This window comes from Vicugna pacos, chromosome 20, assembly GCF_048564905.1.
Source record: "Vicugna pacos chromosome 20, VicPac4, whole genome shotgun sequence".
Lineage (NCBI taxonomy): Eukaryota > Metazoa > Chordata > Mammalia > Artiodactyla > Camelidae > Vicugna > Vicugna pacos.
The window spans coordinates 9157238-9180575 of record NC_133006.1 but is presented as its reverse complement, the minus strand read 5'-3'; the positions used below and the strand labels follow the sequence as shown (position 1 = coordinate 9180575).

Genomic DNA, 23338 nt, shown 5'->3' with positions numbered 1-23338 from the left:
CACTGGATAAAGCAAACTGTCTAGAACGGACTGAAAAGGGATCTCAGCACATGAACCTCAGTTACTGCCCGCAGCAGGGACAGTGGCCAGATTGGAAAAGGATAGATCGTAACCAATAATTTCTTGAGTGAATTCCTCCAGCCTGGAAATCAGTGCTTATTTAGGCTAATCAAACATCCAAGCGGATAAGGAGTAATCCATGCAAGAAAGATGTCAAAGAAAAGGAAAATTCTGTTAGTTTCCTATTACTGCTATAACCAGTTACTACAAGGCTTAAAACAGCACACATTTATTCTCCTAGAAGTCCACCGAGCCAAAAACCAAGTGTCAGCAGGGCTGCTCTCCCTTCAGAGGTTCTTGGGGAGAACCGTTTCTTTGCCATCTCCAGCTTCAAGAGCTGCATTCCTTGACCAGAGGCCACTTCCTTCATCTTCAAAGCACATCAATCACTCCAACCTCTGCTATCGGTCACTCCCTAACATCATCTTCGGTCATCAAATCTCCCTCTACCTCCCTCTAATAAGGACATTGGTGATTACATTCAGAATCTACCATCATAGCCCAGGATAATTTCCCCATCTCCATAGCCTTCATTTAATCACATCTGCAAAATCCGTTTTGCCATTTAAGGTAACAGTCACCCGTTCCAGGCATTAGAGTGTGGATATCTTTGGGGACCATTATTCAGCCTATTATTCCACACAAGAAAGATTTTCAAAGAAGAAACAATCAGATAAAGCCTACAGCCCGCTAACACAACTGAACATAATATTCTCTTGATTATTTAGGAAACAATAGCTAAGAGCTTTCTCATTATGAACATCAATTCATCACCCTATTCTAGGGGCCCTGAAATGCTTGTTAATATAGAGTTCTGGCAAGTAAATAAAACAAGAGATTCAGCTGTATTTGACTTCAGAATAAATTATGAGGTGTGAAATCATTTTCATTCAGTAAGAGTGCCCTAAAATCTTTGAAACCTTTGAAAATGCATTTTCCAAGAGGCAAGCAAATTTTCTGCTTTGCACTAGATACGTCTTGAAACCTCCTATTTTTTTTTCTGAGAAATGCAAACAGTCAGGCCATTTAATTATGCAAATATAAAGCGAGTTAGGAAGCTCTAGTTCCTGGGGATTAAATTGCTCTTTGTATAAGGTGATTTTAAAGGTCATTTATACTGTAAGCAGGATTGCATCTCTGCAGACTATGTCATTTGTACAAAAATGTCTTTCTAACTATTGATACAGTGTATTGTTGTGCCCTGTTGCTTTTGAATATACAGGCATGGTTTAATTAGCAGTTGTTGAGATAGCCAAAAATACTGCAAAAAGCAGAAAGACACAATTTTTAACTCCTGCTGGAGGACAGAACAAAAAATAGAATTGAACTAGGCATAGCTCAGGTCATCTAGATTCACAAATTTAAGGCTAAATGAACTTTTAGAAAATGTAACAAGGCTAGGCTATTGCAGCCCAAAATAATTCTCTGACATGATTACTGTGGCCATGTGATAAATTATCCCCAAATTTCCTGGTGAAAAGCTACCATTTTAAGCCCAAAGCTAACATCATACTCCATGGTGAAAGGCTGAAAGCTTTTCCCCTAAGATCAGGAACAAGATAAGGGTGTCCCCTCTTTCCACTCCCATTCAACATAGTACTGGGAGTCCTAGCCAGAGCAATCAGGTAAGAAAAAGAAATAAAAGATGTTCAAATTGGAAAGGAAGAAGTAAAATTGTCTTTGTTTTCAGATGACATAATTTTATATATAGAAAGTCCTAAAGATTCACCAAAAACTGTTTGATCTAATCAGCAACCATTAGAGTTGCAAGATACAAAATTAATATGCATAAATCACTAGCATTTTTCTAATAAAATGGCTTATCTGAAACAGAAATAAAGAAGACAATCTCATTTATAGTAGCATTAAAAACAATAAAATACTTAGCAGTAAATTTAACCAAAAGGGTATAAGATCTATACACTGAAAACTGTAAGACAATGATGAAAGAAACTGAAGAAAATGCAAATAAACAGAATGATAGTCCATGTTCACGGACTGGAAGAATTAATATTAGTAAACTGTCCATACTATCCAAATCCATCTATAGATTCAATGCCATTCTTATCAAGATTCCAAAAGATTTTTTTACAGAAATAGAAAAAAGAATCCTAAAATTCATTTGGAACTACAAAAGATACCAAATAGCCAAAGAAATATTGAGGAAAAAGAACAAAACTGGAGGTATCACACTTTCTGATTTCAAACTATATTACAAAGCCATCGTAATCAAAACAGTATGGTACTGGCATAAAAATAGGCACATAGACCAATGAAATAGAATCAAGAGCCCCCAGTAAACTCATGCACATATGATTAACTAACTGACAAGGGAGCTAAGAATACTAAATGGAGAAAAGACAGTCTCTTCAATAAACGGTGCTGGGAAAATTGGATATTCGCATTCAAAAGAATGAAACTAGACTCCTATCTTATACCACTCACAAAAATTAACTCAAAACAGACCAAAGACTTAATATTGCATTACATTTAGAAAGAAAGAAAGAAAGAAAGAAAGAAAAAGAAAAAAAAAGAAAGAAAGAAAGAAAGAAAGAAAGAAAGACAGAAAAGAAAAGAAAAGAAAAGAAAAGAAAAGAAAAGAAAAGAAAAGAAAAGAAAAGAAAAGAAAAGAAAAGAAAAGAAAGACATAAATGTAAGACCTGAAGCCATTAAATTCCTAGAAGAAAACATGGGGGAAAACTCCTTGACATTGACCTTGGCGCTGATTTTTTGGATATGAAACTAAAGCATAGCAACCAAAGCAAAAATAAACAAATGAGACTATATCAAACTTAACAGCTTCTTCACAGTAAAAGGAGCAATCAACAAAATAAAAAAAATAACTACGGAATGGGAGAAAACGTTTCCAAACAACATGTGTGATAGGGATTAATAGCCACAACATATAAGAAACTTATACAACTCAATGACAATAGCAAAAAAAAAAAAATCCAATTTAAAAATGGGTAAAGAACCTTATTTTGGGTTCCTGTACCCCAACTGCACCACCTGAAGGTGGGAGATTCCCCCCATGTGTCTAATAAGTAACTCTCAAACACCATCTGGGTATCCTACAATTCAAGTCAATTCTGACACTGTCTACCCCGAGAGAGCATCAGATTCCATAGGTTAAGGGTTCAATCCCACAAGACTCTCCCCACCCTACCCCTACTTCAGGTGACAGTCACAAGCCCAGGTTGTCACTTGTGATAATGACTGACTAGCTACAGATTGGAGGTTCCCACAGATCCCTTCTGGGGTTTGATTTATTTCCTAGAGTGGTTCACAGAACTCAAAGAAACATTTTACTTACTAGATCATCAGTTTATTATAAAAGAATGTGACTCAGAAACAGCCAAATGGAAGAGATGCAGAGGGCAGGGTCTGGGGAAAAGGATTCAGAGCTTCCATGCCCTCTCCAGGTTCACATGTTCCCCGAATTTTCACATGTCCACCAGCCCAGAAGCTCTCTGGACCCAGTCCTCTTGGGTTTTTATGGAGGCTTCATGACATACAATTGATTCAAGTTCCAGCTCCTCTCCCCTCCCCAGAGGTCAGGGGATGGGACAAAAAGTTCCAACCCCCTAATCACTTGGTTTTTCCCTCCTGGCAACCAGCCACCATCCTTAGGTGGGGGTCCAAAAGTCACCTCATTAACATAACAAAAGACACCTTTATAGCACTCACCACTTAGGAAATTCCAAGGGTTTTAGGAGCTCTGTGCCAGGAAGGGGAACAAAGACCAAATATATATTCCTTATTATAAATTACAATACCCTAGACCTGAATAGACATTTTTCCAAAAAAGACATACTGATGGCCAAAGAGTACACGAAAAGGTGCTCAACATCACTAATCATCTGAGAAATGCAAATGAAAACCACAATGAGAGATCACCTCCTGCCTGTTAGAATGGCTATAATCAAAAAGACAAGAGCCAAGTGCTGGCAAGTATGTGGAGAAAAGGGGACCCTTGTACACTATTGGCGGGAAACTGCATTGGTACAGTCACTATGGAAAACAGTAAGGAGGCTTCTGAAAATATTAAAGCTAGAACCACCATACGATCCAGCAATTCCACCTCTGGGCACATATCTGAAGGAAATGAAATCACTATCTACAAGAGATATCTGTAGCCTCATGTGCTTTACAGCATTATTTACAAGCAGCCAAGATGTGGAAACAACCTAATTGTTCATTGACAGATGAACAGATGCATAAAATAGGCACACGCACACACACACACACACACACACACACACACACACACACACACACAGAGGAATATTATTCAGCCATAAAAAAGAAAGAAATCCTGCAATTTCCTACAGCATGAATAAAACTTGAGGACATGATACTGATTAAAATAGGTCAGACAGATAAAAGATAAATACTATATGATCTTACTTACATGTGGAATCTTAAAAAAAAAAAAAAGGAACCAAACTCATAGAAACAGAGAACAGACTGGTGGTTGCCAGAGGCGAGGTATGGAGGGTATTGGAAATGGATGAAGGGGTCAAAAGGTACAAACTTCCCGTTATACAGATAAGTAAGTTCTGAGGATGTAATGTAGAGCATGATCACTATAGTTAATGATACTGTATTATATATTTGAAAGCTGCTAGCAAAGTAGATCTTAAAAGTTCTCATCACTAGGAAAAAAATTGTAACTACATGGAATGACAAATGTTAGCTAAGCTTACTGTGGTGATCATGTCACAACATATACATATATCAAATCATTGTGTTGTACATCTTAAACTTATACAGCGTTATGTCAATTGTATCTAAAAAAAACTGGAAAAGAATTAAAACAGCCATTTTAGCTCAATCACAAAAATTTGGGAAAGGCTCAGCTGGGCAGTTCTCTCTAGAAATTTCACAAGCAGACTGGATTCCTGAGCATACAACCCGGGTCGTCATACAGGGATCTTGGCTTAAAAAGGTCCCATGCTTGGTTTAACTCTCTGATTGACATTAATTCTTTAACAAGGAGTTGTGCACTGTCCTTTGTTACTGGGCCCCAAGAACCATGCAGCTAGTCCCCCTCATGAGTTGTTTTCAAATACTGACGGGGGTTACAGTCAGTTAAGATTCAGCTGGACAGATGGTTCCCTCACACGGCCACCGGCTGGCAGCACCTGGGACTGCCAATCAGAGCATCGATCGACATGTGGGCTTCCCAGCACGGCATCCTCAGGTTAGCCAGGCTTCTTGAATGGGCATCCCCTGAGAGCTGGGGGAAGCTGCGTGACCTAGCCTCGGAAATCACAGAGCCTGACAAGTGGCCAGGCCTCTACCCAAGGGGTGGCTTGGTGGGCCAAGGATGGGTTGTCAAAAAGCAGACAGCTGACCAAGGGCTTGAGCAGCCTCGGGAAAAACTGAAAGGAAATGAGGATGTTGCTCAGAGTTTCCCAGAATCCTGTGGGGAAGAGGACCTGAGAAAGAACCAGACTTCCTACCCACAAGCAAGACAGGGTCATTATGGAATCCAAGGTATTTATGGAAGCTGGGAAAGTCAAGAATCTATGGGTTACATTTCCAATAAGCTTTCAGTAAGCTTAAGATTCTACAATTGTATGATTAAACAAATGGTGAAGTTAAGGTGCCCTCTCTGACCACACACGGAACAATCCTCAGAGAAGATTCCATGGTCCAGTGATTCCAGTACAGGCCAGGGGTTCCTGGTGGATCTCCTGCAGGGGCAATGGAGCTGAGTGACCAACAGCAGGAGTCTACCACCAGATGACACTTGTGGTCTCCAGGCAGGTACAAACTCAGTCTGTGCCTCAGTGTTCTCACCTATACAATGAAACACTAATTAATAGTTCCTAATCGTAGAGTTATTGTGACAGTAAGTGTATGAATTCACGTAAGTTAGGAGAGTGTCTGTTCTACTGTAACCATTCAACAAGTGTTAGCTTTCACTAAAAAGGGTTTCAGTAGTAAAGGGAATAGTAGGGAACCCCTTGGTATTCATCTTTTTTACAGTAGGAGTAATAAAATCATTTCACTTTTTTTTTTTACTTTTTTATTTTTTTGACTTATTTTTACTGAATGAAAGATTCTTTAAATTCTATAATGCTTTACAATTTTCAAAAGTTTCACACACATGATTTCATATAATCCCATAATAACCCTTTTAGCCCCCATCCCTAGATTGCCCCTCACCCCTACCCTCTCCCCACTGGAGAGGGTAACCCCTGGTTGGTTCTCTGTGTCTGTAAGTCTGCTTCTTTTTTGCTATATTCACTAGTTTGTTTTATTTCTTAGATTCCATTTATTAGTGATATCATCCAGTATTTGTCTTTCTGTCTGACTTACTTCACTGAGCATAATGCCCTCCAAGTCCAGCCATGTGCAAGTAGGAAATTTTCATTCTTTTTTGTTGCTGAGTAATATTCCATTGTGTATATATACCACACCTTTTTTATCCATTCATCTGTTGATGGATACTTAAGTTGCTTCTATACCTTGGCAATTGTAAATAATGCTGCTATGAACACTGGGGTGCATGTATGTTTTCAAATTAGTGGGGTTTTTTTCAGATATATGCCCAGGAGTGGAACTGCTGGATTATATGGTAGTTCTATTTTTAGTTTTTTGAGAAACCTCCATACTGTTTTCCACAGTGGCTGCACGCAGTAAAATTCATTCTCATATGACAAGAATTTCAGTTCATTTAAATTCTCAAACCCAAATCATAGAACTTAGTGGATTTTACAAAGCTAAGCAACATAGAAAAAAGAAAAGATTTGTTTTCTTTTATACTTAATTCTCTGTGTGTTTTCAAATACAGTAACCAGAAGTTTGGCCTCCCATATTCAGACACAGTCAAAGGCAAGTGGCTTTCTTAATGGATTTCACTTGAGGTTTGAGGTGACCACAGAAGGCAATCAGGCATTTGACAAGTGGTCTGTGGGAAATCTGGGTCTTTTTTTCTCTTAGATGTTGAAAAGCCTAGGATTGTGAAATTAGCAGATGCCTAAGACCCCGGGAAACTCCTGCCTGATGGATGAGTATTTTCAGAATTTTCCTTGAGTAGCATGTCCCTTCTAAGGAAGCCAGTCACACTCAGACTCCACTACAGCACTCTGAACACGCAGCCTGTCCAGAGCTGTGCCTCCCAGATCAAAAATCACGAGAATGTGGTTGTGGGAAATGGTTACATAGGTTCTGGTGTTGTCACCACTACAAACGAGGTCTGGTCCTTGCCTTCAGGCCATGCAAAGGGCTGTGGTGTGTCACTTACAGACAGCACAGGAGGAAACCACAGAGGTAAGCCAGTGCAGTAGGAAGTCTCCACGTTTTGTGACAGCCACAACCCAGAACAAACACATCCATCTTTCTCTGATGCATTGATTGACTTGACTTTGAAATGAGAATTAAAAGCCGGGAGCATTTATTTCTAGGCCCTGCTAAAGGTGGTATAAGTAAGACAAGAAACAGCTGGTTAGAACCTGGACCTGTTCTCAGGCTTTACATTTATTATTTCATTTAATCCACAGACAAGTGTTATTATTAGCATCCTCGTTTCATAGTTGAGGAAACTGAGGCTCAGAGAAACTAAGTAACTCGCCCAACATAGGCTAAAGATACGGAAATACACACAGAGAGGGCTTGAACATCGAACTGTACATGTATAAAGACATACAGTCATCTGTCTATATTGTATATTTCACATTAAAAAAGTAATTAAGACAGGTATAAGCGTTACCTAACTTTTCTAAGTGAAAATAGCTTAAGGTTCACAAATAAAGAAATAACTAAGTAATTCTGGTCCATCAATTTGAAAGAACAGTATGTCACCACTAAAAATCATTGTGAACACTCTATGGAAACAGAAAATGTATAAAACATAATTTTAGGTTAAAAATTACGAAATAGAGATTGCACATATGTTGGAGTTACAGCCTTATAGAAAGCATATCTCTGTGAGACAAATTAGCAGAAGAGAAAGCAAAATATTAATCTAAAAAATAATAATACAAATGAAGTTATTTACAAAGCAGAAACAGACTCACAGACATAGAAAACAAACTTATGGTTGCCGGGGGGAAAGGGTGGGGAGGGACAAATTAGGAGTTTGGGATTAAGAGCTACACATTACTATATGTCAAATAAATAAACAACAAGGTCCTACTGTGCAGCACAAGGAACTATATTAAATATATTGTAATAACCTATAATGGAAAAGAATCTGAAAAAGAATATACACATACACACACACACACACATATATATATAACTGAATCACTTTGCTGTACACCTGAAACTAACACAGTTTTATAAATCAGGGCGGGGAATAGCTCAGTGGTAGAGTGTGTGCTTAACATGCACAAGATTCCAGGTTCAATCCCCAGTACCTCCATTAAAAAAATAAAAAATAAAAACTTTGTAAATCAACTATACATCAAGAAAAAAAGTGATATGCTATTGTTTGGGGACAATGGATGGCTTTTCCCTTTCTTACTAACACACCAGACAATACATGCCAGGTACCACTCTAAGCACCTTGTATATATTATCTTATTCTAGCCTCTCAACCATCCTGTGAAGTCGGTACTGTGATTATCCCCATTTTACAATTGAGGAAAGGGAAATAGAGAGGTTAGACAACTTGCCCAAGATCATCAGTAATCTGTGCGGCCAGCAAGCACCAGGGCTGGCATTTTAACCTCGCATCTGACTTGAACACCCACAGGCTTAGTCATTATGCTGTGGGCATATCACTATGATGTTTGTACAATTCAAGAAATGAACATTTTGCAGCCAAGAACATCTTCGTGCTCAAATCGGGGTCATTCTTTTTTTTTTAATCTTAGTTTTGAAATATTTTCTCTTCACTACTGAGCAAAATTATCAAAATCAGCACCCAGTAAGTAGCAGTGAGTGAGCCAAGAGTAGGTCACGATTCTTCAAGCACACACTCCACAGAGTCCCTCCTATAAAATTACAGGACCAAGATCACGTGCCAGTAAACAGAAGGGTGTTTCTGGAAGGACAGCAAGTAATGCTGTTTGTGGCTCAAGAGTTAATCCTGAGAACCTCCAGTGACCTATGCAAGCAACATTTTAATCAGTGTTCATTTTCAGATGGGAAAAGATTCCGATGAAGCAATACTCGGTAACTCATATAAGTTTATGCCAATGCACTGGTTAGATCAGGCATTAGGGGGTCTACCATCCATGAGACCGGAGTTTAAGCCTTGAGGCTAATGTTCACTAGCTCTTGTGACTTGGGGCAGGTAATTAGTTCCTAAGTTTCCTCCTCTGTAAAACAAGGATAATAATCCTCCCCAACTCACACCACTGTTGTGAGGACTAAGATGCACGTAAAACAGCACAGCACCTGACACACGCAGTCAACACTCAGTATGCACGAGCTGCTATTGCTGCTACTGTTTTTGTTTTTTTAACAACCCTCAGTGGAATTGTTACTGGGCTTAGCTTCCCAGGTCACAGTAATACTCCACAAGGCAAACGTAAGTTTCCATTACAAAAACCATTAAACCCCATTGCAAATGTAGGAAGATGCAGAATTATGACTTGATTAAATACAACCTCCCTGATTATCAGATCCACAAATATAAGGAGCAAATGGAGGAAAATCTTCCACGCATAAGCGTTTCTCCCTGACCTCTCTCACGGACTGGAAGGATTCTGTTTTACTGGGAACTCTTTAAGGAAGAAGGATTTTCTCTGTGTGTGTGTGGTCTGTCATGACATTTGGAGATGCCAAGCAAGGCTTAGAGCTCATCAGCTTCAGAAGTTAACTTTTTTTCCAATAATTCTTTCCTTGGCACCTAACAGGGTGCCAAAAATGGACTTCTCAGTGTTTAAGAAAATGTGTGTTCTTTTGCACCCTGAGGGAAATTAGGCTGAACAGGTACCACCTCTGTGACTTACTGAACCAAAATACTTTTCTTCCCATTTGTTTCAGAGGAATAGGCAACAATGAACATTTGGGCCCAGGGGGATCTTTTTATTAAATCTATAGCTTCCTCCATTGAAAGAGGTCAGATTTGTGGTTACCAGAGGCAAGGGTGGGAAGAACGGAATTGGATGAAGGTAGTCAGAAGGTACTACAAACTTCTAGCGATAAGATAAATAAGTTCTAGGGGTGTAATGTTCAATTTGGTTAATATCATTAACAATGCTATATGTTGTATGTAAAAGTTATGAAGAGAGTAAAACCCTACGAGTTTTTATCATACACAAAAAATTATTTTTCTATTTCTTTAACTTTGTATCTCTATGATGGATGTTCACTAAACGTATCGTGATAATCATTTCATGAAATATGCAAATTCAGTTATTATGGAGTACACCTTAAACTTACCCTTTGATGTATGTCAGTTGTAGCTCAATTAAACTGGAAAAAAATCTACAGCTTCCTCTACTTTTTTCAACTTGAGGTGATTTAAAGAAATGACCTATATAATATAGAGATCTTTTGTTTAAACTACCTTAAATTATATACATCTGTATATAGAAAGTAAATAGAGAGTGTAAATTTAACAGCCATGAGGAATATTATAGCCCTGCTGTTTAAGTATAAAAGTTGGTTGTAAGTCAGGGTTGGGTAGAGCTCAGTGGTAGAGCACATGCTTAGCAGACATGAGGTCCTGGGGTCAATCCCCAGTATCTCTATCTTTAAGAAAAAAAAAGTTGGTTGTGAGTTTCCTGGGACCAAGTAAAATGGGGAACATAAATTCTGCATCTCTTGGGATAATGACTATCAGTAAGTAGGTGCCTACCGTTTCCTGGGTTCTCCACTGTCTTTTGCATTTTTGGTTTCTAGTACATTACACACTACTCTTTAAAAGAGATATTATAATATACAAGGAAGCTGAGTCTCAGAAGGACTAAACTGCCTAAAGTTATGCAACCAGAAAAACAGCAGAACCAGGATTCAAAGTCAAAAGCTGTATAAATAATAAATGCATTTTTTCTACCTCTCCTATTAGAAAAAAAAAAAAGACAAACCAATTGCATAACCATTTTCTTCCCTGTAAATTACAAGTGAAATTTTTCCCATACAGCATTATAAATACAGGAGACTTTTATCCAGATTTGGGAGGAGGAGGCAAGGAGAGAGAGAAAGAGTGAGAGAGAGAAATTGAGAATGTGTTTTTCCCCTCAACCAAGCCTTCGTAAAGAAAGAAAAGGCTATATGCTTTCAAGTTTCCATATGGAAAGAAAAGTTCCTCTCTCCACACACTATGCAGTGATGTATCTGAACACCTGAACCACTCAACTTGACCACTTCTACAGACAAAACAAGAGATCTCTGAGTCCCATACAGAGCTGAGGAGCTCAGGGTGTCGAGTGACTGCCAGGGAAGACAGCCCCCCCCCCGTAAGAGTGCCACTATTCCCTTGGGACTTATGCTAGGGAATCTGGGAACAAATGGGCGCAGTGCGCCACCTTGTGAGTGGGACAGGACGTGCAATTTTCTGAAGGTCAGCCCGGCCTCAGCTTAAATCAGGGAGGGGAGCTATGTCTTAGGGCCCCAGACTCCGGGGAGCACCAAGTGCAAAGTACTTGGAGATGTGGGATGGGAGGTACTTCTGTCCTTGCTCCCAGGGCCAGACCTAGGCCCCAGAAAAATGACTGAAAATGGTCCTGATTGGAAACACTATAGAACACTGCAAAACTAACATGAAGTCATGAACTTGGAGTCAGTGAACCTAATTCTGTCACTAACTACCCAAGTCACCTTGAGCAACTCACCTAATTCTTCTGGGCCTCATCTGCACGAGAAAGGTTGACCATGAGATCTACAGGGGCCCATCCAGCTCTAATGACATGAGTCCACCCAGGAGAAATCACATTCTCTCTGACCTTCTAACTGGCCTTCCGGTTTCCATTCCTTTTCGTGGTAAATTTACCACCAAAAAAAAAATTTTTTTTTTACCAAAATTCTCTTATGAAATACAGCTATGCTCTGATCAATCTGCAATAGAGTGAGCAAAGCCAACCACGGGTGGGCCACCGCCTACTGTCCTTTGCCTACTGCCATGTTCATTCATTCATTTACCTATTTATTCAACTGTTCTTTCAAGAAATATTTATTATGTATCCCCCACGGGATCCTCATGTCCGCACCAACCCAGACACACCAAGCTTTTTTGTGTCTCCGTGATTTTGCTTGTACTTTTCCCTTTGCTAGGAATGCCCTTTCCCTGTTTTCCTCTGGAGCAACTCTTACTCATCCCAGTGCAAAAGCCATCTCCTTTCTGACATTTTCTGGTGAGCTAGCATCCTGTGTCTTCTCTAAATTTCATACCTTCCACACCTCCAATGGCTGACGGCGAGGACCGCTCCTACAGTCTCACGGTAGGATCCTGCCAGTGAAAATTTCTGTTTTCAATGTTGTTGCACATACAATGGCACCTGGTGGGGAAAAAACAATAGTATCTACTAACAAAAGATTTTAGGTGAAGCTGTGAGTGTGCAACATTCGATCCTCTGTTTTTTTCAGTTGTAGGACAACAACACGAAGCGTTTAAGAATGATTTCTGTGTACATCAACTATAACTCAATTTTTTTTTAAATGTTTAAAAGTGTGATTTCTGAACGGCAGGTAGTGACAACGGCGGCGCACTGAAGAAGTCCGAAAGTGAACAAAACCTCACTCACTAACCTATTCGGCCAAACCTGCTCGGTCTTCATCCCGGGCGCTCTCACCTCCGCGTGAGGCGGGCTTCCAGGCCGCGGAGCCCTCATCGCGAGAACTCACGACATTAGACGCGGGAAGGGGAGCGGAAGTGCCCCAGTGGACAAACGACGGCTCTCGGGAGGTCCCGGGCTTTCCTCTAGCGACTAACGCGAGTCTGGGACCGCAGTGCGCGCGCGCGAACAGGCGGCCCCGCCCCTTGGCCCTCGCCCGAGTTTCTCACGCTGCCCGCGCGCCGCGCTCCCAGGCACCTGTGTAGCTTCCTGCTGGGATCCGCCGTCGCCGTCGCCGTCGCCGTCGCCTCCAGGAGTCGCTCCTCCAAATGAGAGGCGCGGCCCCGCTGCTCCCAGCACCCGTCCGGCCTGGGACGTGGGCCTCCTCGTGGCCCGACAGCGACCCGACCGGGAGTTCCGAAGGAAGGGCTGGCCTGGAGGATGTTTTCTGTTCCCCGAGTACGTCCCGGAGCCGCAGCCCCGCACTGAGCCTCCAGGACCAGCTGCGGGAGCTGAGAAGCGGCGGGGGCAGGAGAGACAGAAGCCGCAGCGGCGGGAGGAAGCTAAGGGCCAAGCCGGCGGGTACACCGAGTCATGGGGCCTCCGGACCCGACCGTGCGGCCGAGCGGCCTGAATTCTTCGGACTGCGGGGCGAAACCGCACTGCCGGGACTCCAGCCTGCGCAGCGAGAACTTACCCAGCGCGGCGGCTCGGACCGAAGGCGGGCTGGCGCGGACCGTGTGCCGGCGCTGCTGGCCGCTGGTGCACTCCCCGCGCGCCCTGCGCCTGCAGGTGAGCCTCGAGCTTTATGTACCTGGAGCCGGTGAGTGTCGCGCTGCGGCTGCCCGAGCCCTCCGTGTTGCTCGGCATGGTGGACCTGCTCCATCTGCCCGACACCCTGCTGCGCCACCTGCCCGCAATGGTGGGCCCCAAGCAGCTGATCGTGCTGCCCCAGGACACTCCCGGTTACCTGCAGTGGCTCCGGGAGCGACTGTGGGACGACTGTGCCCGCGCCAGGCTCTTGCCGCCCCCTGGCTACCGAAGGCCACAACACCCCAGCAGGGACCGGCCTTGGGACGGGGAGGAGAATGCGAATCCTTCGACCAAGTTCCGCACGGTGCTCAGGGACGTGCAGCTCATCAGGGCCAGGACTGGCTCTGGAGTCGAAGAGCTGATCTCCGTGCTCCTGGCGCTACCGCCGCGACGTCTGCTTGGTTGGCGCCACCAACGCCGGCAAGTCCACTCTCCTCAGCACGCTCCTGGAGTCCGAGGACTGCATCGCCAAGGGCACTGAGACTCTCTACAGGGCCACCATCTCCCCTTGGCCTGGTACTACCTTAAACCTCCTGAAGTTTCCCGTGTGGGACCCAACTCCCTACAGAATGTTTCAAAGGCAAAAAAAAAAAAAAAAAAAAAAGACTTAAAAGAGATGCGTCTGAAACGGAAAAAGACCTTACTTAGCAAGAACAAAATCAACTTAATCTCTTGAAAAGGCATCGTTATGTAGTAGGATTAGTTGGAAGAACATTCTTGTATTCAGAAGAACAGAAAGATGAAGCTGCCTTTGAGTTTGATGCTGATTCCCTTGCCTTTGACATGAGAAATGAACCTTCTAGGGTTGCAGCTAAATCCACCAACCAGGTAGAATTAATCCCACAGGATGTGAAAGATGCCCACTGGTTTTATCACAGTCTGGCCCGCACTCTTGCCACATACCAAGATCAAAGGAGAGCACATTCAGAGAAACGTGGCCTGTAAAACCAAGAAGCCTCCTCCCCTTGTGTACAATCGGGGGAAAAGAAAAAAGGGTAAATATACGAAGCTGACCTTGTTCATGTTGAAGATTAGCTATACAGAACATACTATGTACATTGAATTTTGTTAAATACTGCTGTGATAAAGCCCCCCCATCTCCACTCCCACCCTTTTTAAACTACTGTGGGCCACGCCTCTTTTTAAAGTATTGAGTTTGTAAACACAAGGTTTTTTTTTGCGTATATGTGTATATCTGCGGCCCAAGTATACCTAAAAAAAAGTTCTGCTAAAAAAAAAAAATTTCACACCTTGATCCTAGCACTTAGCACCTTGTTTTGAAATTACATGTGACCATGTGGAACAGGATAACTCGATCCATTCAGAGGTGTCATTTTTCTCCTCCGCCATTTCCTTTATCTCTATACTTCTGCTACCACTCACACGAAGTTTTTTATATGTACTACCCTCAGGGTAGGGCTATTACTGCCAAAATGGACAGAGAAAGGATGGTTTGTTGCACAGATCTGAGCACCAGTATGGACTTGTGGGATTCACAGCAAACTTACGAAGCTGATAGCAATAAGAGAAAATGTTTTTTAGATTCCAAGAGGCTGAGCATTTTCAGGACCAACTGCAATGTTTATTCCATAAGCAAAGGATTCAGAAGCAAAGAGAAGAGCCCCCATACCATCCCCATCCCCTCCCCCATCTACAGACTAGATAAAACTTGCCCACGCTAAAGAGTTTTAAATGGGCTCCTGCCACCAAGCTGCAGGTGGAAGGAAGAAAACCTGCCCCATCCTCTCCCTGGGCCTGGAAGGCATGTTCCTGGAGCCCGTGGTATGGCGTCAGGGAAGGAGGAAATGGAATGTATCTGGGCAAGAGAGGGACGACCAAACCTTTGAGTTGCAGGGAGACTAGAATCTGGAAGCCCCTGTGTCCCCAAGAAACATGAAAGACAACCAGGGACCCTGGGTGCAGAGTGACCACCGCAGCCCTCATGACCAGCCACTACCAACACCAAGGCCCCTCGTGTGCATTTCTTACTTCTACTTTTCTTCTTGTCTCTGGTGACTACCATAGTGGCCAATAGATGTTCATTTTATATACTAATGTAACCAGGAAGATGGAGCAGTAAAGAGTTACCAGAGAAGGTGAGCTCTGTTTGTACCCTTTTCCTTAACTCTCCATGTAACAAAACCCCCAGAACCATGAATGATAAAGTAACTCTCCAACCCACTGAAATAGAGTAGATTGGTGATTGCCAGGGGTCAGAGGAGGGGGAGGTGGGGAGGTGTTGGATAAAGGGTACACACTTTCAATTATAAAATGAATACATTCTGGGAATCTGATGTACAGCATGGTGGCTCTAATTAACAATACTGTAGTGTATGCTTGAAATTTGCTAAGAGGGTACACCCTAAATGTTCTCACCACACACACACACACAAGTAACTATGTGAAGGGATGGAGGTGTTAACTAACCTTATTGCGGTAATCATTTCGTAATATATATGTATATCAAATCCTCACACTGTACACCTTAAACTTATACCATGTTATTTATCAATTATATCCCAATAAGGTTGGGTAAAAATAGTATCACCAGGACCACACACAAATAGCAGTAGTAGTAATAATAATAAAATATAACTGACAATAGCGCTCTGATGAGGAAATATGAAAAACTAATGACAGGTGTATAGAATTGCATGATCTTTAGGGCGGTAAGGTCTGTGGGTACAAGCTAAGACCAGAAATAAACACCTAAAGTATTTTTCAATCATTAATACTTTATTATATTAGTAGTTGATATATTATTTTTTATCCTAGAATTTTCTGTAACCAATACATCATAAATACATGGACAGTTTCCTTGCAAATATAAATATCCGGCCAATCTCATCTATATTTAGCAAAGGCTTAGTAAACATGTGCTAGGTCCTTATCCCTGTCCCTCCCGCCCCACCCCGTCCTGCACAGCCCCTCCCACACTTACATTGCGGTTATATTTCACCCAAGGGGAACAAAAGCCCGTTTTACAAACAGAGCCCCCGGAGGTGGCACTGTATCCCACCCAGTGATGCATGGCGGGGAGGTGGTAATCATAGCGCAATAAGCCGAGTGGGCCAAGGGTCCCGCATCCTCCTCCATCTCTTTTCAGGGGCGTGGGACATTGGAACATCTTAGGACCATATTAAGATTCTGAAGCCCCAGGAAGTTACAACTATATCTAATACAGAGCTTTGGGGATGCCATGCGGATCTTGTGAAGAGCCCCGGGGAAGTGGAGAGAATTTGGGAACCACACAGGACTCTTTGCAGAGAGCTGGGTAAGAAGGGGCGTCTCTAAGACTTCTTCAGCTGAGCTGACCTGCGGCTCTCATGCCACGCACGTAGCGGACGATGGGGGTGACGCAGGTGCAGCCAACAGCCACTCGCACCTTCTCCAGCCGGAAGGAGCGAGTGCAGCCCTGGGACTCCCTCCGGAGGACCAGGATCTCTTGCTGGATGGGGACCGAGTTCATGGAGCTGTCTTCCTGCCCCTCGGCGTTGATGCAACCCGCGTGCCTGCACTGGGCCTCTGCGATCTCGGAGGGGAACCGGTTGGGGTCCCGGGTGATGCTGCAGGAGGAGCGGGGAAAAGTGGATGGTGAGACGGGAAGGGAAAGATGCACTAAGAATCGGAGCCTTGCAGCACTGGGCGCCCACCTGCAGGGAGGCGGTGCCGGTAACTCAGGGCTGCGGCGCTGGCTTGGGAGCAGCCAGCCTGGACTCACATGGCGCCCCCTGGCGGCTGCTTAACTCCCTACGCCTCGGTTCCCGCAACTATAAAGCGGAGATTCTCGTACAGTTCTCCCGTGGGATTGTCGTGGGATTGTTGCAGATACTCAGTGATGCAAACGCATGTGCAACGTCACACTGTAAGACGTTGACGTTCCAAACGTGTTAGATCTTTTATTTTCTTTGCACTGTTGTTATAATCATTATTCATCCTTTCCTTAGAGATTGAACTTTGCAATAGGTCTCCCAATACACAGTCTACAAAGCCTGCTGCTTGGGAAAGAAAACCAAAACCCCAGAGGTTTGTGAATCCAGTGCCTTCTTTCAGTTTCTCCCTCAGCAGCTCCCTCTGCCAGGAGGCATAAAGGCAGCAGAGCCAATCCAGCCAACCGGCCACTGGACACAATCCCCTCCCATGGGAAGCAATGCAGGCGGCCCCAGCAGCACTTCTGATGGTCCCTGGACTCTGTTTTCATGCTTATATTTACAGCACATAAATGATAAATGAGTTCTTGGTATCCTAAGAACCTCCATGGAAGACAAAAATCCCAAGACTGTACCCTGAACATCCCCGCCTAGGATCCCACTTCCCAAATTGCCTTTTCTCCTCCGCTCTGCCCTCCTCTCCACACTCCTTGAAGACTGGAGTCTCATTGGAGTGGATCTCTCTGAACTGACTTTTCTGACTCCCACTTACCCCATGCAGAGGTAATTACGTAGGTGCTTTAAAGAGCCCTGTCTTTCAACACAGAAAGTTTGTAAGTTCCAAATCCAGGGCTGCATGAAGCAGAAAAAGGCAGAGATGGGAGGTTGGAAGGAGAAGAGTAGGACCTTAGACCTCATAGGAGGACTTAGCCCAAAACAGCAAGAAGATGTCAGCTCCCAGGTAAAGTGGGGTTTTTGTTTTTAAGAATGTGGGGGCTATTTTTTCTCTATTTTTGGAATGTTCTACTTTATAGTTAGAACAAATTAACGTATTTTTCAAAAGAGCATGAAGGTCAGTCTCCTTGGCACGTACTTGTAATCCCAGGGGGAGCTGGAGCGGTTCTGGAAGACATGGGAGAGGGGTACTCCCAGCTTCTGACTGAGGATGCGGATGTCAACCCTCACAGTGTGGTCCTCCAGAGTGGGGCAAACGGCAGTATTCCCGGCTTTGGGTATTTTCCGTGCTGCCGCCTCCCCCAAGACGGGGAACACCAGCATCAACAGCAGCAGGGACTTGACCTGGAAATAGAGGAGGATGCGATCGGTGAGGGGCTCTGGTGTCCCTTGCTGACAAGAGACAGGTCATGCTTCAGCTGAACTGGCATCCTTGGTCTTTTACGGGATCACAGCTTCTCTCTGAACCACAGATCCTCACAAGGAAACAGTACCAGGGTACCAACCCAAGAACTAAACTCCTGAGCCTGGTGATTGAGTCCCCACTGTCCGAGAGCTCCTGAACGGGGAGATGAAAAACTGTCGGGACCTGGGACTGGGTGTAAACCCTGACCTGGCCTCCTCACTGACCCTCTGCTTCCTCTTCTTTCAACCAGATGATAACACTTGCTTGATGATAATAGTCACAAGATGAAATAAAATGTTCTTTGTAAAGCATCTGTAATACAAATAGAGGCTGAAGAAATGATAACTCTTGTTTTTACTTCCAACCTGATGTCCGTGAATCCTCCACCAAGTCCTTCCTCTGCCCTCTACCTGGAATCCACAGCCCCACCTCCATCCATCCAAATCCTAGCCTTCCATCGAGGCCCCGCTAGGAGGTGGTCTCCTCCGGGAACTGCCCCAAAAGTAGTTCAATTAGAAATATGTCAATTACCCTTAAATCATAAAGCTTTTACATCTAGCACTCAAGTAGCCCTTCCTTATTGTCCAGGCATGTAGAACGTGTGTTCAGGCAGATCTACACCTATTAGACGGAGAACATGTCATAGAGCAGGTGTTCCAAAATACTTTCTGGGTGAACGAAAGAGCAGGTGAGTGAATGAATGAACAAAACAATCCAGTTAAATTAACAACATCCACGCATCAAGAAAAACACTCTGCAAAACCCACTGCAGCAGAGTCTTGGTGGTCCAGGCTGACTGATGGAAGCGGGGGGTCCCCACAATGCACAGCACCAGAGAAATGGGAACTAGGAGCATGTCTATTTTTACACATACGTTGAAATTTCGTTTTGTCTGGTGTTACAGGAATGCTCTATGAAGATCTAACTAAAATCAAGGAAGAGCTAAAAATCTCTCCAGCCTCCCTCTGTCGCTCTTCTGCTCTGCTCACCCCACCGTGACCACTGACCCTCACTGCGGACGGACAGGTCCCAACACTGACTCTCAACATCACACAGAACCAGGGCTGAGAGTGAGTTACTTTCATCCTTGGGGCTCAGTACTATTCGGGCTCCCACCTTCCATGAGTTAGGGTAAGGAAGGCACTTAGACATGTTGGTTAAAGGATCTCCTTTTTATATTCTGCAGATGCTGGAGGCCAGAAACAATGAAACAAAAAGATCATGGTGTCAAGGGCTGTACTAAGGTAGCTGATCCTGAAAAAGATGTTAAAAGCAAGATTGACCCACATAAGCCTGAATGAGGCTGATTTGCCTCCAGGTGATCAGCAGGCATCTACTTACATCGCCCACCATCATTCATTCATTCATTCATTCACGAGGCTTTCTTGTCCCTATAGTGTGGTGATAAAGGACCCGGGCTCTGGAGTCTGAAGTCCTGGGCCCATAACTCGGTTCCAGGATGCTTACTAGCTGTGACTCCGTTTCCTCCACCAGGGAATGTGGAGATCGAACGGTAGGATCAACCTGGAGCATGAAGAGCGCTGCCGGACGTGGAGGGTATTCGGTACAGGTGACCACCGTTGAGCTGACATCTTGCTAATGGTACATAATGGACAGGAAGGAGGTGGAATTTGACCTCACGTACCCTCTGTCTAGAAAAAGTGCTATGAATTGCCTGAGTGTTTGTAGGCCACATGCCCTTTATCAGAAATCAGGTGTTGTCTGCAAATCACTCTGGCTTGCTTCACGAAGCTGCTGATCTGAAACTGTAGATTTTGGTGGTTCTCCAGCACAGAGCAGGGGCTTAGATAAGATTTTCATTGTTCTCGTGCAGCACAGCACTTGTCTGAGAAGTTCAGAGTATTTTAGAATCTGAAATTTTTTTTTAATTTAGTCTTTTTTTGGCAATTCTTTTTTGTTTGTTTGCTGATGTTGTTTTACGGGGGAGGTAATTAGGTTTATTTATTTAACAGAGGTACTGGGGATTGAACCCAGGACCTTGTGCACGCTAGGCACATACTTTACCACTGAGCTATACCCTCCCCCCAATCCTGACCTTTGAAAACTGCTCCTGGCATGAGGAATTACAGTCACTGAGCTGTGAAGTAATATTTTAACTTGCCAGGCAATAATGTCCTTGGCCCAAGATGGCCAGAGATTCTCATTTCAAATTGTAAGTAAAGCCAGAGGTTGACCTGAGGACCACAACTCTCACCTTTGAATATGGTAGTTTGTGAAACTGAAGGGGAAATACCCTCTATTACACTCTACCACTGAGCTATGCCCTCCCTCTCAAATTCTTATTAGTCACCTATGAGGCAGGTAAATGGACATCACTCCCTTTCTGTACGACAGGAAACAGGGGCAAGAGAAAGGACCAGCTAAAGCGGGGGCAGAGTCAGGACCCCAACATTCTCAGTCCAACTTTGTGCCTGATCTCCTGTGAGCGCCTCTAAGAGAACATCTGAACATTTGTCTCCTGAACTCACCTATGATTCGTGCTCACCCCCACCTAGGCACGTGCTCCAGAATCCTCATTCCACAGAGATTTGCCTCACTTCCATATAGAGGAGGTCTTACCTGCCTGCACCTCCAATTTTTTAATTCTATTCTAAAGTGCTTTGCCCGCTCATGTTTCTTGCTGACTGTCCAACAGGTCGGTTTCTTCAAAGAAATTGGGAATAGACATGGCTTTAGAGCACAAAACTATCCAATGGATTTGTTTTAAAACAATGGGTTTAGAGGGGAGGGTAATAGTTCAATGGTAGAGCGCATGCATGAGGTCCTGGTTTCAATCCCCAGTACCTCCATTAAAAAAAATTTTTTTTAATGGCTTTAAATTCAGAAGTCTTGCTTCTGAACCATTCAGGGAGGAGAATCCTGTACTTGGAGCCAGTAAACCTAGATTCACATCCCCATTCCTGGGCATACGGTACACAGTGATGTTAAATCACTCAACTTCACTGGGTGGTTGTTCAACTGTGTAATGCGGGAAGTAGTCCCAATCCACTTCCCTGGGCTGATGAGAGGCTCATTGATTATCATTAATATTAATATTTAACACATATTGAATGCTTTCTCTGCCCTTATTGGTTGTTATCTTGAAATGACGAGTTGACTGAAAACCATGCCTGCACAGATCTGCTATTTGGGAGTGTAGATTTAGTCATTCTCAATGATATCAATTAATCCTTCTCTGAGGAAGATGCCACTGTGATTCCCCCCTCAACAGATAAGGGGAAGAATATTGCACAGAGCAGCTAAGTAAGGTACCCCAATCCCGCATTTAGTAACGCGATCTGTCTGACCCCAAACCCCATGCCCCCTAAAGACTGCCCTTGGCTGCATTTCTTGTCATCTCCAAAGCAATGTATGAATAGGACATAGTATTCTCATCACCATTTGCCATGACCTTTTATGAAATCCAAGCTGCATAACTTGTAAGGAGAGGGGAAAAAAAGGATTATTTAAGCCAATAATATGGTGAGTGATTTCCCAAGCACGACTTTCATGCTCCTGTATTTTAAATTCTTCGTAGGACTTACCTGACTCCTGCCAGGCAAGATTCTAGACCCAGGGAAGCTAGATTTCCATCACACTAACTCCCCCATCTCCTCCAGGAGGAAGAAGACAATGCAAAAAGGACCAGCACTCAGAGGTGGGGCAAATACCCCTCCCCTAGGAGCTATCCAGGTCCATCACCGGGTGGTCCCGCTTCCATCTGGGGCACTCCTTGTCTGCCGGTCCTCTTGAGGGAATCATTATACTTCTTGGTTCCTTGGTTATTTTAACATATGCAGATCCTCAAAGACGGGCTAAGCCCTTCCATGAGATGAGTTTGACGTTGGCCACAGGAGAGACCAAGTCTGGTTTGCAACACCAAGAACCTCGCAAGCTGACAGCAACCCTGCAAAAGCCATCAGTGAAGAGCTAGGGTTTGCACCCCATCATCACGTCTAGTTACATTTTCTTTTTCTCCACCAGAAGGGGGTCAGCATGAAAGTCAGCTCTGTTCTTTAAAGAAATGACACCCCGCCCCCAAAGAAGAAAATAAGATCCCAATCCAGCCTCCTTCTCTTTCAGGAAAGAGATCTGCTTTCCTGAAGTCCTCGGCGTGACGGCACAGACACAGGCGTTATCCCGCCTACTCACCATGGCTGGGGCACGCAGGATACCCATTGTCACTTTGCTTGGTTGCCTGCCTCGTGCGGGAGCCTCCTTCGGTGCGTGTGTCCACCCGTGGGTGCCTGTGTGGTGTCACGAGAGTACCTGTTGGCTTTTATAGCAACCTCTGTCCTTGTTTCGTTTGGTTGACCTGCTTACTACTGTCTAAGTTGTGGTTGACCCAGAGTTACTGACGAACGTAGTTTTTTTTTTTTTTCCTGTTCCACTTCCTGAAGGGGAAGTGAAGGGGTACCCTACAAAGGGGTGACGGTAAAAGGACCAGGTCTTCCTTTTCTTCTCCCCCAATGCCACCCCCACCTCTGTCCTCACACTACATGGAATTTCTTAACAGATTTACTACCGAGATGAACCAAATTACAAGGTGCTGTCATGATCTTTCGTGTTTGTCCACAAAGTGGCTGAGAGCTCAAGTCATGCCCCTTACGTTCTACTCTCTAGACACGCGATGTGAACTGTGATTTAAGGGGTATGTCATCCTTTGACGAGCCTGGGTATTAAACAGACGACTGTCTTTTGCTCCATTTTATGAGTAGGAATGGCAACGTGAGAGATTCAGGAATGATATCCCCAGGCAGCTAGTTTCCTGGTCTCCC

General features: G+C 43.9%; 1 protein-coding gene, 1 long non-coding RNA gene and 1 pseudogene across 3 annotated transcripts in view; 1 reads left to right on the top strand and 2 right to left on the bottom strand.

Annotated features, from left to right (window-relative positions):
• LOC140687578 (uncharacterized) overlaps nt 1-12798 on the bottom strand; it is a 50159-nt gene extending 37361 nt beyond the window's left edge. For both annotated transcript variants that reach the window (XR_012061965.1, XR_012061964.1), the window contains exons 1-2: nt 12712-12798; nt 12355-12461 (exon numbers count right to left, since the gene is read on the bottom strand). This is a non-coding gene — a long non-coding RNA (uncharacterized lncRNA). The remainder of the gene's footprint in view (nt 1-12354; nt 12462-12711) is intronic.
• A 268-nt stretch (nt 12799-13066) lies between these two features.
• On the top strand, nt 13067-15680 carry LOC102534365 (nitric oxide-associated protein 1 pseudogene; annotated as a pseudogene).
• Nucleotides 15681-16530: 850 nt separating this feature from the next.
• On the bottom strand, nt 16531-22850 carry IL17F (interleukin 17F). Its single transcript, XM_006211557.4, has 3 exons — nt 22713-22850; nt 18294-18499; nt 16531-17116 (listed from the first exon to the last, which is right to left on the bottom strand). The coding sequence occupies exons 1-3, from the start codon at nt 22737-22739 to the stop codon at nt 16852-16854; spliced, it is 498 nt and encodes a 165-aa protein (XP_006211619.2). The 5' UTR covers nt 22740-22850; the 3' UTR covers nt 16531-16851.
• Between the last annotated feature and the right edge of the window lie 488 nt (nt 22851-23338).